At 44.2% G+C, this 15,195-nt stretch overlaps 1 protein-coding gene across 2 annotated transcripts in view; it reads left to right on the plus strand.

The window, feature by feature from the left end:
• The window catches only part of HERPUD2 (HERPUD family member 2), a 46,810-nt gene extending 33,575 nt beyond the window's left edge, over positions 1-13,235 (plus strand). The window contains exons 6-8 of one of the 2 annotated variants that reach the window (XM_069084418.1): positions 8,495-8,812; positions 9,403-9,517; positions 12,859-13,235. In XM_069084418.1, coding sequence (XP_068940519.1) covers positions 8,495-8,812; positions 9,403-9,517; positions 12,859-12,918 — 493 coding nt within the window. In that variant the 3' untranslated portion in view covers positions 12,919-13,235. Of the gene's footprint in view, positions 1-8,494; positions 8,813-9,402; positions 9,518-9,933; positions 10,860-12,858 lie in introns of those variants that run through there. The other variant, XM_069084417.1, reaches the window with a different exon arrangement.
• The last annotated feature ends 1,960 nt before the right edge of the window (positions 13,236-15,195 follow it).

Consider the following 15,195-nt stretch of genomic DNA (forward strand, 5'->3'; position numbering starts at 1 on the left):
TCTTTTCACATCAACAAGTCCATCCCACAGGTGGGTTTTAACACAATCAATTTGAAAACCAAGCCCAATACAGGGGAATCTCCACATTCCATTACTATCACACCTGGTTGCCCTCAAGGAACCCCTAGAACCTGGGATAGACTTCAGTTATCTCTAGAAGATTGTTTGTGGACTGGAGTAGGCCCTTCTGGTGTGTGACGCCAAGCCACACTGCGAGATGGGTAAGATGGGGCTGTGTACCTTTTCTCCTCCCCTCCCCTCCCATCTACCTTGTTTCAGTAGGAGGTAAAGTGTTTTGAGGGCTGGCACCCTTGGGGCTTTTTGTTTGTCCCTAGTGCCATTCACATGGTTTTTTGGTGTTTAGTCCTGTGAGTTCTCTGATGTTTGAGAACTTAGTAAGAGGATCTCCCTCTAGCAGTGCGCTTCACACGTGGTCTACACATGGTGTGTTGCCTGGGTCACTGACAGGTTAAGGGATTTCCCTAAGAAGACAAAGTGAGCAGTGAGACTGGAACCCAGATCTTCCTAAACCCAGGCCTGGCTTTCTGTCTGGGATGTCACATGTGCAGTGGAGATGGTTCGTAAAGGCTTCATTGAATTGGATTGTGGTTTTTGCTTGTTTGCTTATTTGTTTTTAGTTTTGTTTTTTAGCTTTTACAAAGTAATATTTACTTCAGAAGTATCATGAGTAAACATATAAAAGCACCAGGGAGGGATTTCCCTTCTCCCCTCCCAGACTCTAGGGGAGGATTTAACTCAATTCCTACATAGCCTCAGTCCCACCCAATTTCAAGTCCAGTTTCTCCTTCCCATCTTTGGGTCCAGGGATTCCAGCTTTGAGCATGGCCCTTCCCTGCAGGTGTGGCTGCAACATCTGGCCTGGAATCCTGGGTACCAAGATCACGTCTTTACTCTCTGGGTTGAGTGCCCCACATCTACACTTAGAACTGAGAAGATTAATCAAACAGACCCAAACCCCAAGCCTGGTTCTTGGGGCCACAAGGCCGAAGAAAAGGTCTTTCCTCCCTGCTCACTGCATGACTGTGAGCACATGCCAAAGAGAGAGCCTGTGTTCTCCCAACCCCATGGTAGCCAACAAAGAATGCCTTCTCCCAAAAGCAGGTCTCTGGCATCTCCTCCGCAGCTGCCTCCATTTCAGATGATCTCGGCATGTGCTAAAATCCTGTTCCAATCTCATCCCCCTTGGGAAAAACTCCAGTGCCCTCCAACACACACCACAAATACAAAATCTTCAAGGCATGTAGAGCTCTTCATGCCTTTCTCCTTCCTCCCTTTGCTTTTCTTATACCTTGTACCCCCCTCATTCTCTCCTACCCAGTGACAGTAAGTCAGTGATCTTTTATAAGCTCCTACTAAGTGCATGCAAGGAGCTTCCACTCAAATGAGGAAGGCGCCATACACAAGGATGCAGAAGAGAGAGGGGTGAAGTGAAGCAGTTAATGAGCTCCTGAGGAAGAAGGTGGCCTGCCCTGTAAGGAATGAAGAGCTGGCTGGCCTCTGAGCTCCCTCCTTAAACGGAGATTTGGGAGAAGAGAATCTCCACTCTCCAGTCTCAGGGAGGGAGGGGCCCCGCTTGCCAAGAGGACCAAGAGGTGTGAGCTTCTGGGCTCATGTGATCTCTCAGGTCTGAGTTATAGAGCTGAGGTGATCTTGGGAGGATGAAGATGGGGAGAGGAAACACAGGAAACTCCATCTCCCAGCCTCACATCCGGGAGACTTGGCTTCCTCACCTCTGCCTCTTCCCCGTCCTGGCTTCCTTCAGAATTCAGCTCAAATCCCACCTTTTGGCTTTTCCAAGACCTCGCATTTCCCATCCCTCCTGTGCTCCCAGTGTCTTCCCTTTACACTGGATGTAGTATTTGGTATGTACTGTTCTTTACAGGTTGTCGCCCATTAGGGTAGGTACTGGACACATACATGTGCATAGAGGCGTACACATGTATGTCTTCCTCTCCCTCTGTTATCATATTAACCCAATGTAGTCTGGCTCTCAGTCTTATCACATGGTTCTTTCCAAAGTTACTAATGGACACTATCTCTTTTAATTGATTATTTTTTTTACAGTACCTCAATTTTCCACTGTTTCCTTCCTCCCACTCATTCTCAGAGCCATCCATTATAATAAAGAATTTAAAAAAAATTTTTTTGAGCAGAATTAACCAGCGTTTTGCAAAAATCCAACATGCACCATGCTTCCTTCTCATGGCCACTCAAAGTCAGCACACACACAGGGTGAGAGGGAGGGAGGGATTATCTTTTTTTTTTATGTATTCATATGCCCATATACCTTCATATATAGACATATACATATTTCTATTCCCTTCAACTACTGAGAAAAGTTTCATAACTTACAATTATTGTTTTTCCATGTAGGAATGTTAATAGTTCAACTTTGATAAGTTCCTTATGGTTTCTTTTCCCTGTTTACCTTCTCATGCTTCTTGTATCTGAATGTCAGATTTTCTATTCAACTCTGGTTTTTTCAGCAAGAATGCTTGAAAGTCCTCTATTCCACGGAATGACCATATTTTCCCCTGAAACATGATATTCAGTTTTGCTGGGTAGGTGATTCTTGCTTTTAATCCCAGCTCCTTTGACCTCCGGAATATCATATTCTAAGCCCTTGGATTCCTCAATGTAGAAGCTGCCAGATCCTGGGTTATCCTGATTGTGTTTCCATAATATTCAAATTGTTTCTTCCTGGCTGCTTGTAATATTCTCTCCTTAATCTGGGAATTCCGGGACCTGGCTCTAATATTCCTAGGAGTTTTCTTTTTGGGATCTTTTTCAGGAGGTGATGGGTGGATTCTTTCAACCTCTGTTTTGCCCTCTGGTTCTAAAACATCAGGGCAGTTTTCTTTGAGAACTTCCTGGAGCATGATTTCTAGATTCTTACTTTGGGTAGTCCAATAATTTTTAAATTCTCTCTCTCCTGGATCTATTTTCCAGGTCAGTGGTTTTTCCCATGAGATATTTTACATTGCCTTCTATTCTTTCATTTGTTTGGATCTGTTTAACAGCATCTTGATTTCTCATAAAGTAGTTAGCTTCCATTTGCTCCAATCCAATTCGGAAGCAATGATTCTCCTCATTGAGCTTTTGAGATTCTTTTTCCATCTGGCATTTAAGGCATTCTTCTCCTCATTGCCTTTTTGAGCCTCTTTTGCCATTTGAGTTAGTCTTTTTTTTTTAAAGCAATTGGGGTTAAGTAACATGCTCAAGGTTACACAGCCAGTTATTTCTGTGTGTGGTTGTAAGTATCTGAGCCCGGATTCGATCCCAGGTCGTCCTGACTCTGGGGCCGGTGCTCTTACTCGCTGTGCTACCTGGCTGCCCTGAGTTAGTCTACTTTTTAAGGTGTGATTTTCCTCGGTCAGGCTGTTGACTCTCATTTTGTAATTTTCTTGCAGTGTTCTCGTTTCTCTTCCCAATTTTTCCTCCACTTCTCTTATCTGCTTCTTAAGGTCCTCTATGGCCTGTAACCAGCTCATATTTTCCTTTGAAGCTTTTGGTGCAGGAGTTCTGACTTCACTGTCTTCTTTCTGTTCCATGCTTTGCTCCTTTTTGTCCCCAAAATAAGAGTGTAATGTTGGAATCTTCTGTCTGCTTTGTTTTCTTTGCCTGGTCATGTCGCCCCTCAGTCACTTGACCCCTGGGCTTTTTGCCACAGTAGGACTGTGTCACCAGACAGGGGAGCTTTTGTCCCAAATGCTGGGGTTTTCTCAGCTGCTGGAGGTATTAGATGGGTGCCCTGTCTGTGCCCTTCACAAGCTCTGGCAAGCTGGACACACGCCCCAAGACCTCCACCCTAGACTGCAGTCCAGATCCAAGCATGTTAAAGCAAGAGCAATTACCCCTCAGACTGGTGCTTGGTCCCCCTACAGTCTGCAGGCCAGGAGCTGAAGCTGCCATGTGGCACTGGCTGGATGTGCCAGCATCAGCATCTCAGTGGCTTCTCACCCCAGGGGCAAAGGCCATGCGCTCCCAAGTACTAGGTCCCAAAGTCCAGACTGCACTGACCTCTCACTTTGTCCTTCGCATCGGTGTTGATAATTCTGGAAAAGGCCACAGCTGCTGCTGTTCTGGAGTCCCTCCAGCCGTTATATGATTCTTCATAAATCAGGTCATGTATCTCTTGAATTTTTGGAGGTAGGTGGTATAGGATATCCGTCTAAACCTAGTTTCTGCCAGCTGGCTTTTCAGTCTTCCCAGCAGTTCTTTCCTAGATAATTTGTTTAAGGGTCATCCAACTGGGTTTTTGGGGTCAGTTATTTTTTATTCTTCTATGTCTGATTTTTTCTGTTGCTCTACTTTTCTGCTTTTAAACTAATACCCCATGGTTTTGACGATTTGTAACTTAGTTTGAGCTCTGGAAGGTCTGCCCTTCATTCTTCCCCATCTTTCTTTAAATGAATTTTCTCTTTATTTTGTCCAGCTTATACAGTATCTGTTGGGTAGTTGCATAAAACACTAAGTGAGTATGTTCGTTTTGGTAGCGTTGTTATTTTTATTAGATGGCACAGCCCAGCTACAAGCACCGAACGTTCTTCCGTATAGGTTGTGCGTTTTTTTTTCTTTCTTTTAATTTTAAATTTATTTATTTTTAGTTTTCCACAAGATTTTGAGTTAGTTTTTTCTCTCCCTTTCTTTCCCCTACTCCCCACTCCAAAATAGCAAACCTACTGAATACCCCTTCCCCTAATCTGTTCTCTCTTATATCCTCCCCCTTCACTTCCCTAACTTTCTAGTAGGGCAAGATGGGTTTCTGTACCCCAGTACCTGTATATCTTATTTCCCAGTTAGTTGCATGTAAAAAAACAATTTCTTAAACATTTGTTTTTAAAACTCTTGAGTTCCAGATTTTTTCCCTTCTTCCCTCCTCACCCACGCCCACTGGGAAGATAAGCAATTCAATATACATTGTACATGCGTAGTTACCCAAATAATTTCCTTAGTAGTTACATTATGGTAGATTAACTATATTTCCCTCCATCCTATCCCGACCCCCACTTATTCCATTTTCTTCTTTGACCCTGTCCTTTTTCAAAAGTGTTTGCTTCTAACTACCCCCTCCCCCAAACTGCCCTCCCTTCTGTCATCTCCCCTCTCATCCCCTCCCCCCTACTTTCCTGTAGGGTAAGATATCCAATTGAGTGTGTATGTTATTCCCTCCTTAAGCCAAATTCAATGAGAATAAGGTTGACTCATTCTCTTTTACCTTCCTGCTCTTCCCCTCCATTGTAACAGTTTTCTCTTGCCTCTTCTATAGGAGATAATTTACCCTATCCTGGCTCTCCCTTTCTTCTTCTCCCAATATATTCCTCTCACATATTAATTTTATTTTTTAGACATCATCCCTTCATATTCAACTCATCCTGTGCCCTCTGTCTATGTAGACATGAACATACATATGCCCACACTCACATGTATACTTATATACACATACATCCTCCTATACAAACATATATGTGTGTATATACATATATATACTGCATATATATTCCCTTCAGCTATCCTCATACTGAGAAAAGTCTTATGAGTTACAATTATCGTTTTTCCATGTAGGAATGTAAATAGTTCACCTTTAATAAATTCCTTCTGATTTCTTTTTCCTGTTTATTGTTTCATGCTTCTCTTCTTGTATTTGAAAGTCAAATTTTCTGTTCAGCTCAGGTTTTTTCATCAAGAATGTTTGAAAGTCCTCTATTTCATTGAATGACCATATTTTTCCCTGGAACATGATACTCAGTTTTGCGGGTAGGTGATTCTGGGTTTTAATCCCAGCTCCTTTGACCTCAGAAATATCATATTCCAAGCCTTTCAATCCTTTAATGTAGAAGCTGCCAGATCCTGTGTTATCCTGATTGTGTTTCCACAATACTCAAATTGCTTCTTTCTGGCTGCTTGTAATATTTTCTCCTTGACCTGGGAACTCTGTTTGGCTATGATATTCGTAGGAGTTTTCTTTTTGGCATATTTTTCAAGAGGCGATTGGTGAATTCTTTCCATTTCTATATTGCCCTCTGGTTCTAGAGTATCAGGGCAGTTTTCCTTGAGAATTTCTTGAAGGATGATTTCCAGGCTCCTGTTTGATCATGGCTTTCAGGTAGTCCAATAATTTTTAAATTATCTCTACTGGATCTATTTTCCAGGTCAGTGTTTTTTCCAGTGAGATATTTCACATTATCTTCTATTTTTTCATTTGTTTGGATCTGTTTTATAGTATGTTGATTTCTCATAAAGTCATTAGCTTCCAGTTGCTCCAGTCTAATTTTAAAGGAGTTATTCTCTTCCCATCTGGGAAATTCCACTTTTTAAGGTATTCTTCTCCTTACTGGCTTTTTAGGCCTCTTTTGCCATTTGAGTTAGTCTTTTTTTTTTTTTGCCTGTTGGAGGGCAATTGGGATTAAGTAACTAGCCAAAGGTTACACGGCTACTTTTTATGTGTGGGTGTTACAGTGTCTGAGGCTGAAACCAAACTCAGGTCCTCCTGACTCCGGGGCCAGCACTTTACTTACTGCACCACATAGCTGCCCCAGTCTTTTTTTTTAAGGTGTTATTTTCTTCACTGTATTTTTGGGTCTCCTTTAGCGGGCTGTTGACTTGCTTTTCATGATTTTCTTGCATCATTCTCATTTCTCTTCCCAATTTTTCCTCCACTTCTCTTAAGTGATTTCTAAAATCCTTCTTGATCTCCTCCATGGCCTGTAATCAATTCATATTTTTCTTGGAGGCTTCTGATGCAGGCGTTCTGACTTCAGTGTCTTCCTCCCACTCCGTGACTTGATCCTTTTTGTCCCCCAAAAAAGGATTCTGTCATCTGTTTGTGCTTCTGTTGCTTGCTCATAATGGCAGCCAGTTACTTGACTTGTGAGCTCTTTGCCACAGTAGAACTCTGCTTCCAAAATGGAGAGAGCTGTGTCCCAAATCACTGGGGATTTTGCAGCTGCCGGAGCTATTAGATGGGCTCTCTTTCTACAGCCCCCACATGCTGTGTGGCTCACTGGTCACACACCCCAGGACCACCACCCAAGACCATGATCCGGATCCAAGCAGGTCAAAGCAAGAGTAGTTACTCTCTGAATGGTCGCTTGGTCCCCCTACAGTCTGCAGGTCAGGAGCTCTGGAAGCAGCTACAGCCACTGTGCCTCCGCCCCTTTAACTCCAGGGGTAGCAGCCGGACCACGGTCCCCCTGTTCCAACAGAGTTCCACACTGACATTTTACTTTGTCCTTGGCATCTGTGGATTGAGAAGTCTGGAAACCACCACAGCTGCTGGTGATTTACTCTGATGAAGTCCGCTCCAGCCTCCTCTGTTGGGACTGCCCTGGGGCTAAAACCCTGGCTCAGTTGGGACTGCCCTTGGCTCCCAGCGCCCTGCGATGGAGCCTTCCTGCCGGCCTGCCGGGCTTCCTTCAGCGGGAGATTTGTTTCTCTCTGTCATTTTGTGGGTTCTGTAGCTCTAAAGTTTTTACATTTTTTACATGTATTAGAGGACGTGGAAGCCGAGCCGTGTTTAAGTCCTGTTTCTACTCCACCATCTTGGCTCCTCCCTCGTTGTGCATGTCTTTAAGGAGCATTTAGTGAGTGTGTCTGCCCTTGTATCAAGGGTGCTTGGGTAGTAGGTATTTTGTGTTTTTGGCAGTCTGATGACCGCTTCTCTCTCTTCTCCTGGATGCTCTCTCCCTTCTTGGATACTCGGTAACATGTCAGCTCTGGTTTTCCTTTGCTCTTAGTCTCCTTTGTTGACTCACCATCCATATCCAACTTCCCCAACTTAGGCTCCCAGTTCATCCTTTGTAACAGTTACTCTGCCCTACCATTCGCCCTTGGTCAGGCCACTGCTCTGCTTGGAATCCTCAATATTCTCAAGGAGGTCACTTTTGCCTTGGAGGCTAAATTCAGACTCCTGGTCCTGGCATTCCAGGTCCTGTGTCATCTGGGAGCATGGCCCCTGCCTCCTCTTTCCTCCTGTGCCTCTTTGCCAGCTCTTCCTGGCTCTAGAATGTTTCCCTTCCTGTTCCTCTGCCTGGAAGCCTTGTTCACTGATGGCCTTCAAGCCCCACCCTAAGTTGTGGTGTCTTCCTCCTCTTAGACCTTATCAAGCACTTTTTCACTGTTTTCTTACATTTGTAGAAAAGTCCCCACTCTCATAATGGAAGTTCAGCGAAAGCAAGCACCATGCTTTCTCTTCATCGGGGATCTCCATCAATGCCTGGCACAATACATAATGAGAGTGACTTAATAATGTGCAGACTCATTAAATCTCTGGCCTTTACTGGGATTGCCAATGCAGTTTTCTTGCCCCTGAGGGTGGGGGACACAATTTTATTGATGTTATTACTATTTTTGCTTTTCTCTTATTTTCACAATTCACAATAATTGCTTCCCTGTGAAATGTATTCAGGCAAAAAAAGACCAAACAAAATATTATGACTTTTCTTTTTAATTATCTTTCTTTTTATTATTTCAGTCAAGCTGCTGTCCAGGCAACATCCAATACTGACCCAGCCCGACCTGCTGCCGCCCAGGCTCCCAACCTGGCCAATGTCCCTGCACATGAGACCCCACCTGGCCCAAATGCAGGGGCCCAGGAAAACCGAGCCTTGAATCCCAACGTGCAGATGAACGCACAGGGAGGCCCTGTGGCCAATGAAGAGGACTTGAATCGAGACTGGCTGGACTGGATGTACACGTTTTCTAGAGCTGCTATCCTTCTTAGTATTGTGTACTTCTACTCATCCTTCAGCCGGTTTGTCATGGTCATGGGAGCCATGCTGCTGGTCTACCTGTGAGTAGAGTTCATTCTGAGTGTGCACGTTCACCCTCACCGGTCAAGCTCCGTCTGGGGCTTATCTGAGGGGCAGGAACAAAGTGTCTCCCCCTCCACCAGAGCTCCTTTGTCTGATGAGCTACTGGGTGCTCTTGGTTCTGTCCTGGCCCAGGCAAGCAACGGCCCAAGGACTTGAGGCTGTTCAGTGAGCTCTGGGCAAAGTCTGCCCTTTGCAAATGGCACTTTCAGTCATAAGCCCTGCAGGTAGAACCAGAATTTTTGTGGGCAAGATGACCTTTCATTGGTTCCTGAAGTTTCACTGATATGGAGAAGATTCCTGGGCCTTTGGGCACAGCTAGTGTGCTTTCAGAAGAGCTGATCAGTAGTTAAAAATAGGAATGGGCCCTCAGACCACAGTTTCTCCTCTAGGGAGAATCCCTTGGGGGGTGTAGTGTGGCCTGAAGTGTCAGCCGTGGCACTGATCCTAGATACCACTAGGAAATTGTCTGGATTTCTTGTTTCATTCATGAATAGGTAATTTCACCCACTATTAGATGGTACAGCCATTTCTGATTTCTAATTCTTTTTCTCCTTATGTTGCTGAATAGACACCAAGCTGGATGGCTTCCCTTTAGACAAGAAGGAGGGCAACTACAGGCCCCCAATAATGCCGATGTGAACCACGATGGGCAGAATGGGAATAATCCAGACCTTGAAGAAATGGTATGTTGGCCCAGAGGCTTGTTAGGTCTCTCATGGTTTTTTCTTTCCCTGTTCTACCTTGCGTCTGGATTAACCACAGGATAGAAGATCATGAGCTTCAGAAAGGGCAGCTTGGTTTCCTCCTCCTAATTTCATGACCTGAGGTTAGACTAGCCCAGCAGGTTGTGCGCGGTGAGAATGGATGTACTACCTGGATGGGTCCCTTCAAGGTCTCAGCCTTCCCTGTTTGAGTCCCAAGCATGGACTCTTCTTCACCTCTTTCTGTAAGGCTGGGGTGTGCAGCCACCCAGGTTCATGGTCTTTACTTTCCATGGAAGGGAGATTCAGATCACACTCTTCCATCTTCCCTCCTGGGTTCCAGGGAAAACTGAGCAGGGCGAGTCCCTCACAAATATGGTTTTTGTTTGGTTTGAAAGGAGCATCTGATGGATGATGGGCTTGACGATGAGAGTGAAGAGGATGCCGGGGAGGATGCCGGTGCTGGGCCCCAGCCTGGGCTCATGGCTTCGGCCTGGTCCTTTATCACCACCTTCTTTACTTCACTCATCCCGGAAGGGCCCCCCCAGGTTGCCAATTAGACCTGACTGCCTGTGCCAGCTGAGAAAGAACTGTTCTGAGAAGTGGGTTTGACTGGAGGGGAAGTGTTTTAAATAACAGTGCAATTTCAAAAAAATTTATAACTTTCTTTTGATCATGTTGTAAAAAGGTGTTTTTTTTCAGCTTCTCATGCACCGACGAGCTGCCAAGTGTGCTTTTGTTAAATGTCCTTTAAGGAGGAGCACAGTGTGACAATGTTTGTCTTCCACGTTTTATTCATTTCAGTTATGGATATTATAGCAAGGAAAACATGTTGTTAGTGCATATTATTCCTTTAAAGAGCTGTTTAAAATACAGACGTCTGCAGCAAGGAGCCTGTGGCCCTTGAGCAATGTGAAATTTGAATACCTAGGACCATTTTCTGTGAATGACCCTCAGTTCAAAAGATGATTTTTATACTTCGAGTTTTTCCAAAGAATGCCCATCACACAAAACGTGCTAGCACTATCTTTTCTTCTGCAATACAGCAATAAACCCTCTTAATGCTTGTTGAGAGCTTAGAAATTTTTAATCAAGTTTTCTGATGCCAGAATCAATTATGGAAATTTTCTTTTGTAGAATATACCCTATTAATTGGAACTAATACTTTTAAAACAAATAAACAAGCAGCTCTTCAAGGGAATTAACAGTGATGTTTGATTCATTACAAATGTTTGATATATACAGTACTTTTTATAAAATGAGATGTACTGGAAATCAATCCCTGTAATTAATTTTTTTTTAATAAAAGGTCAATTATAGTAAACTGTTTGTGGAATATTTATTTATCTTCAGTAGCTTGCCATTATACTTCAGTCCTTATGTTAAGCAGCATAATGGTTCAGTTGAAGGTGGCAGGAAAAACCTGAAGGTCAGAGGTCAGCTAACATGAACAGGATAATTCAGGGAGTGATTGTGAGATGACCTGTTTAATGCTATACTGTAAAGGAAGACATTTCTTTCTTATGGAGAATCATTTTTGCAAAACTAAATTAAAATCAGAAAACTGCTTTACAGAGATACAGAATTGGAGCTTGAAGGGGCCCACAGGTATGTCTGTCTTCCATTCTTTCTGGTAGTGCTGGAGACAGGCTGTTCATATTTTTCTCCCTAATTTCCTCTTATGTTGTCTCAGCCGACGTTTCATTTCTTTTGACAGCCACATTTATAATCATAAAGTCTGATTGTTTCAGAGAGAGGGCCTCTCAGTTTCTCAGCCCCTTATGCCTTAGCCCCTGATAACTGGAATTTCCTGATTTTAATTCTTAGTTTAATTCCAATAGCAACTCTCACATACTCCCTTCTGTAAGGTTATAGTCTGATGCTTCCTTGAGGTGATCCTGGGTACTCAGAGGTTACACAAGTGTAGGACAAGAGTCTGGCAGAGTCTACTGGCTTGAGAAGGCTTCCTATACAGATGCAGCAACAGGCGAGTCTCTCTCCCCATGAGGTGATGACTTATGGCAAACCTTATGGGAAGTGTGCCAGCTTAACTGAAGGATATTGCAAGGTAAGAAGACCGCTGGTGAATGTTCTGGAGCATGGAGGCCCCAGGCACTGAGGGAGAAGCCCCAAGGTGATGCCATCTACTGGTGAACTTGGTTTCTTCCACCTCCTCTTACGAAGTCATATAATCCAGAGCAAGAGGAATCCTTAGGTCCACCACGTTTGTCTCCTGGAGAATATCTTACTGTTGGGACCATGGCAGAAGTTGGAGCTGTGTGATGGAGCACCGTGTTAGGCTCGTGTAATGGATTCATGCATGCTGCCAGGAGGTGCATTGTGCCATCCCAGGCCTTTTGTTCTCCTGTCACAAGCCCTCTATTTGGACATGCGGGTCACAAGAGGATGTGAAGCAAGAGATTTGACTGACCCCACGTGTTAGCGAATGTCCATTAACAGCAAGAAGTTTAGGTCCGATGCCTTGGCAGGAAAGTGTTGCCAGCTCTTGCTGCACATTTGATGGCACCAGGACTCCTGGCAGGCCTGGGACCTCCTGTGTATCGACGCCTTTTTGTGGAAGGAGATTAGAACAACATAAACAGCATCCTGTTCATAACAAATACTCATCTCCACTAAAAGGTTGGGGGAAGTCTTTGACCATATGGGTGGTTGTTGAATAATTTTTAGTTGTGTCCCACTCTTTGTGACCCTTTTGGGGGTTTTCTGGGGTTATTGGAGTGTTTGCCATTTTACAGATGAACTAACTGAGGTAAACAGAGTTAAGTGAATTGCCCAGGGTCACACATGAGGTAAGTACCTGAGGCCGGATTTGAAATCAAGACCTCTTGATTCCAGGGCTGGCACACTCTCTACTGTGCCACCTTGCTGCCCTATCCATATGGGACTTTTCTGTTAAAATCCACTTCAGGAGACATGGCATCTGAGCATTCCAACTCCACCCTGCCAAGAGTCCTGAGAGACCCATGGCCTGATTCAGTGTGTGGCTCTTGTAGTGCAAGAAGCCATGGGCTTGATTCCATACCTTCTAATGTTTGGGTACCACTGACGAAGACAGAAACCCCCAAGCCAACATGGCTTCTCAGCTAAGAGAGCAAGGGAAGGGGGGCCTAAGCCACGGCCATCTCTCAGAAAAACTGTCAGACACAAAGAACGGTCTAATGATCACTCTAATTGTTAACATCTTCAGCAAGGTGACAGAATTTGGGTAAGAAATCTTGGAGCACCTGGAAGACACACGGCAGGGGGCTGATGGAAGGCCATCCCACACCCACCCACAAAAGTCTCCCTTCTCTCCTCCTTAGCCCAGTTCCTCTCCTCTGCCCAAACTGAGAATGAAAGAAAAACACAGGCGCTCTTACTGATAGTCAAGCCAGAGGAGTTTCAGCATTGGCCAAGTCCAGATGTCTCCTGCCTTCTCCGGAGGTGCACAGCAGCTTTCCTCAGGAGTCTTCTGGTAAAGCTGGTTCTCTTTACCGTATTGTTGCCTTTGTATCAGTTGTTTTCCTAATTCTGCATCAGTTCATAAAATTCTTTCCAAGTTTTTCTGAAACCATCTCCATTATTTCCTACAGCACAGTAGTATTTTGATGCATTCACATGCTATAACTTGTCCAGCTCTTCCCCGATTTAAGGGCACCCCCTCAGATTCCCCTTCTTTGCCTCTTCAAAAAGCTATAAATATCTATTTACATCTTGACTCAGAGTTTTTTTTACTTAGGGCTAATATCGCCATAAACTTTTCTTCTCCTCCTTCCCTGCTATTTTCCTGTTGAATGAAATGTGCTTCTATTCCCAACTTTGTGTGTGTATCTCTTCTTACCTCCATTGATCATTTCAGGTGAGAGTGAGGTTCAAGTGTCAGCTGCTTCTCCTGTCCCCCCCCCCACACACACACACATACATTGTATACATATCTAATTGAACACCCACAGGTGAGAGTTGGGTGACAGGTGGACACCAAAGGCAGATGAGCAGCCCTGAAAAGGACTTGGGGGGTCCTCATCCTATCAACACCAAGCAGACAGGTTCTCCACCAGCCAGCAGCACACCATCCGCACATTGAACCATCTGTTACAGCAGACGGAGACATGTTGAATTCTGTGAATAAGTTCACTTACCTTAGCAGTGTGCTTTCCAGGGATGTCCACATAGATGATAAGGTTGATGCATACATGGCCAGAACTAGCTCAGCCTTTGAGAGACACCAAAGGAAAGTGTTGGAGAGAAGAGGGATTAGGCTGTCTCCCAAACTGAAGGTCTACAGAGACATGGTGCCAACCTCATTGCTGTATGCCCGTGAGACCTGGACTGTCTGCCAGCACCATGGTGGGAAATGGAATCGCTGCCATCTGTGTTGTCTTAGGAAGATTCTGAAGATCACTTGGCAGGAGAAGGTATCAGATGCCAAGGTCCTCTCTCACGCTGAACTCCCAAGCATTCAAACTCTACTGCAGAGAGCACAACTCTGTTGGGCTGGCCACGGCATTTAAATGTCAAACGTACCCTTGCCAAAAAAACTATTTTATGGAGAACTCACACAAGGCAAGAACTTACATGGAGGTGCATGGTTAAGGAGATGCATGCAGCTGCTTTAAACTGTTTTCAGGATTGGATTGCGCAGTAGAATGACTGCTCCACACCGAATGGGAAGCTGCACCCCATTTATTCTGCACATAAGGACAATATAAAGCAGTATTAAAGAAATACAGAAGGGTAAAGGTAAAGCTTAGTGGAGTAGTAGAAACATTTACATGCATTATCAAACCAGGGAAGGACCAGCATCTGGATTCATGTGCTGGGGAGTTCCTTTGTTTCCGCCCATAGAGTCCTAGCTGGGAAAAATCCTGGGTGGGACTCCAAAGAATATAGTAATTTTTCAGATTATATCCAGTTTCAAACAAAAAAGGAATTGGCTTGGTGTGACTTAGCGCCTGATTGGCTCAGCGCCAGAGACTACATGACCCTTGGCTTGGTGACCTTTGACTCAGGAGCAGGGCTCTTCCTGACTCAGTGCAGGATGTGTTGTGGCTTTGGGCGGCGCCAGAGTTCAAAGGAGCAAGACATTCATGACTGATATGGCAAAATGTTTGTGTTCAAAAGGGCATGGGATTGATTACACATATTCCTTGAAAGGTGACCAATCCTTCAAGGAAGAAGAATCAGCCAGATATAAGCTGACCTTTCAGTCCTGGGAATTTGGCCACTGTTCCAAGGAGAAAGGACAACATATGTAGTCATGTAGGCCTATAAGTGTATAGGGAAAATCTCCATATTTCATTAGCCCTTCATTTGGCCCCAAGATCTGACATGTTTATTACATAGGCTGAAGGGACTTTGGGGGCAACTTGTATTTGAATATCAGTGATAATTAGTATCTTTAGAAATTGCTGATTCTTAATTATCATCTCTCTTACTTCCTTAGAAAACATGAATAAAGATATATAAGTAGAAGGTAAAGGTAAAGAAGTGAGTACCCAAGAAAGACTAATATCATCCACTGATTCAGGAAAGGTCATCACCCTGAAATAGAAAATCAGTTTCTTTTAAGCAGCATAGAACATAGAGAAATTAGAAACAAGGTGTAAGGTTCTATCACAAGAGATTGGATGAGTGATCCAATAGAGAAAGTTTCCACTGTC

This window comes from Petaurus breviceps, unplaced genomic scaffold (genome assembly GCF_028583685.1).
Source record: "Petaurus breviceps papuanus isolate PSGF00001 unplaced genomic scaffold, PetGlider_PUasm1.0 174, whole genome shotgun sequence".
Taxonomy (NCBI): Eukaryota; Metazoa; Chordata; class Mammalia; order Diprotodontia; family Petauridae; genus Petaurus; species Petaurus breviceps.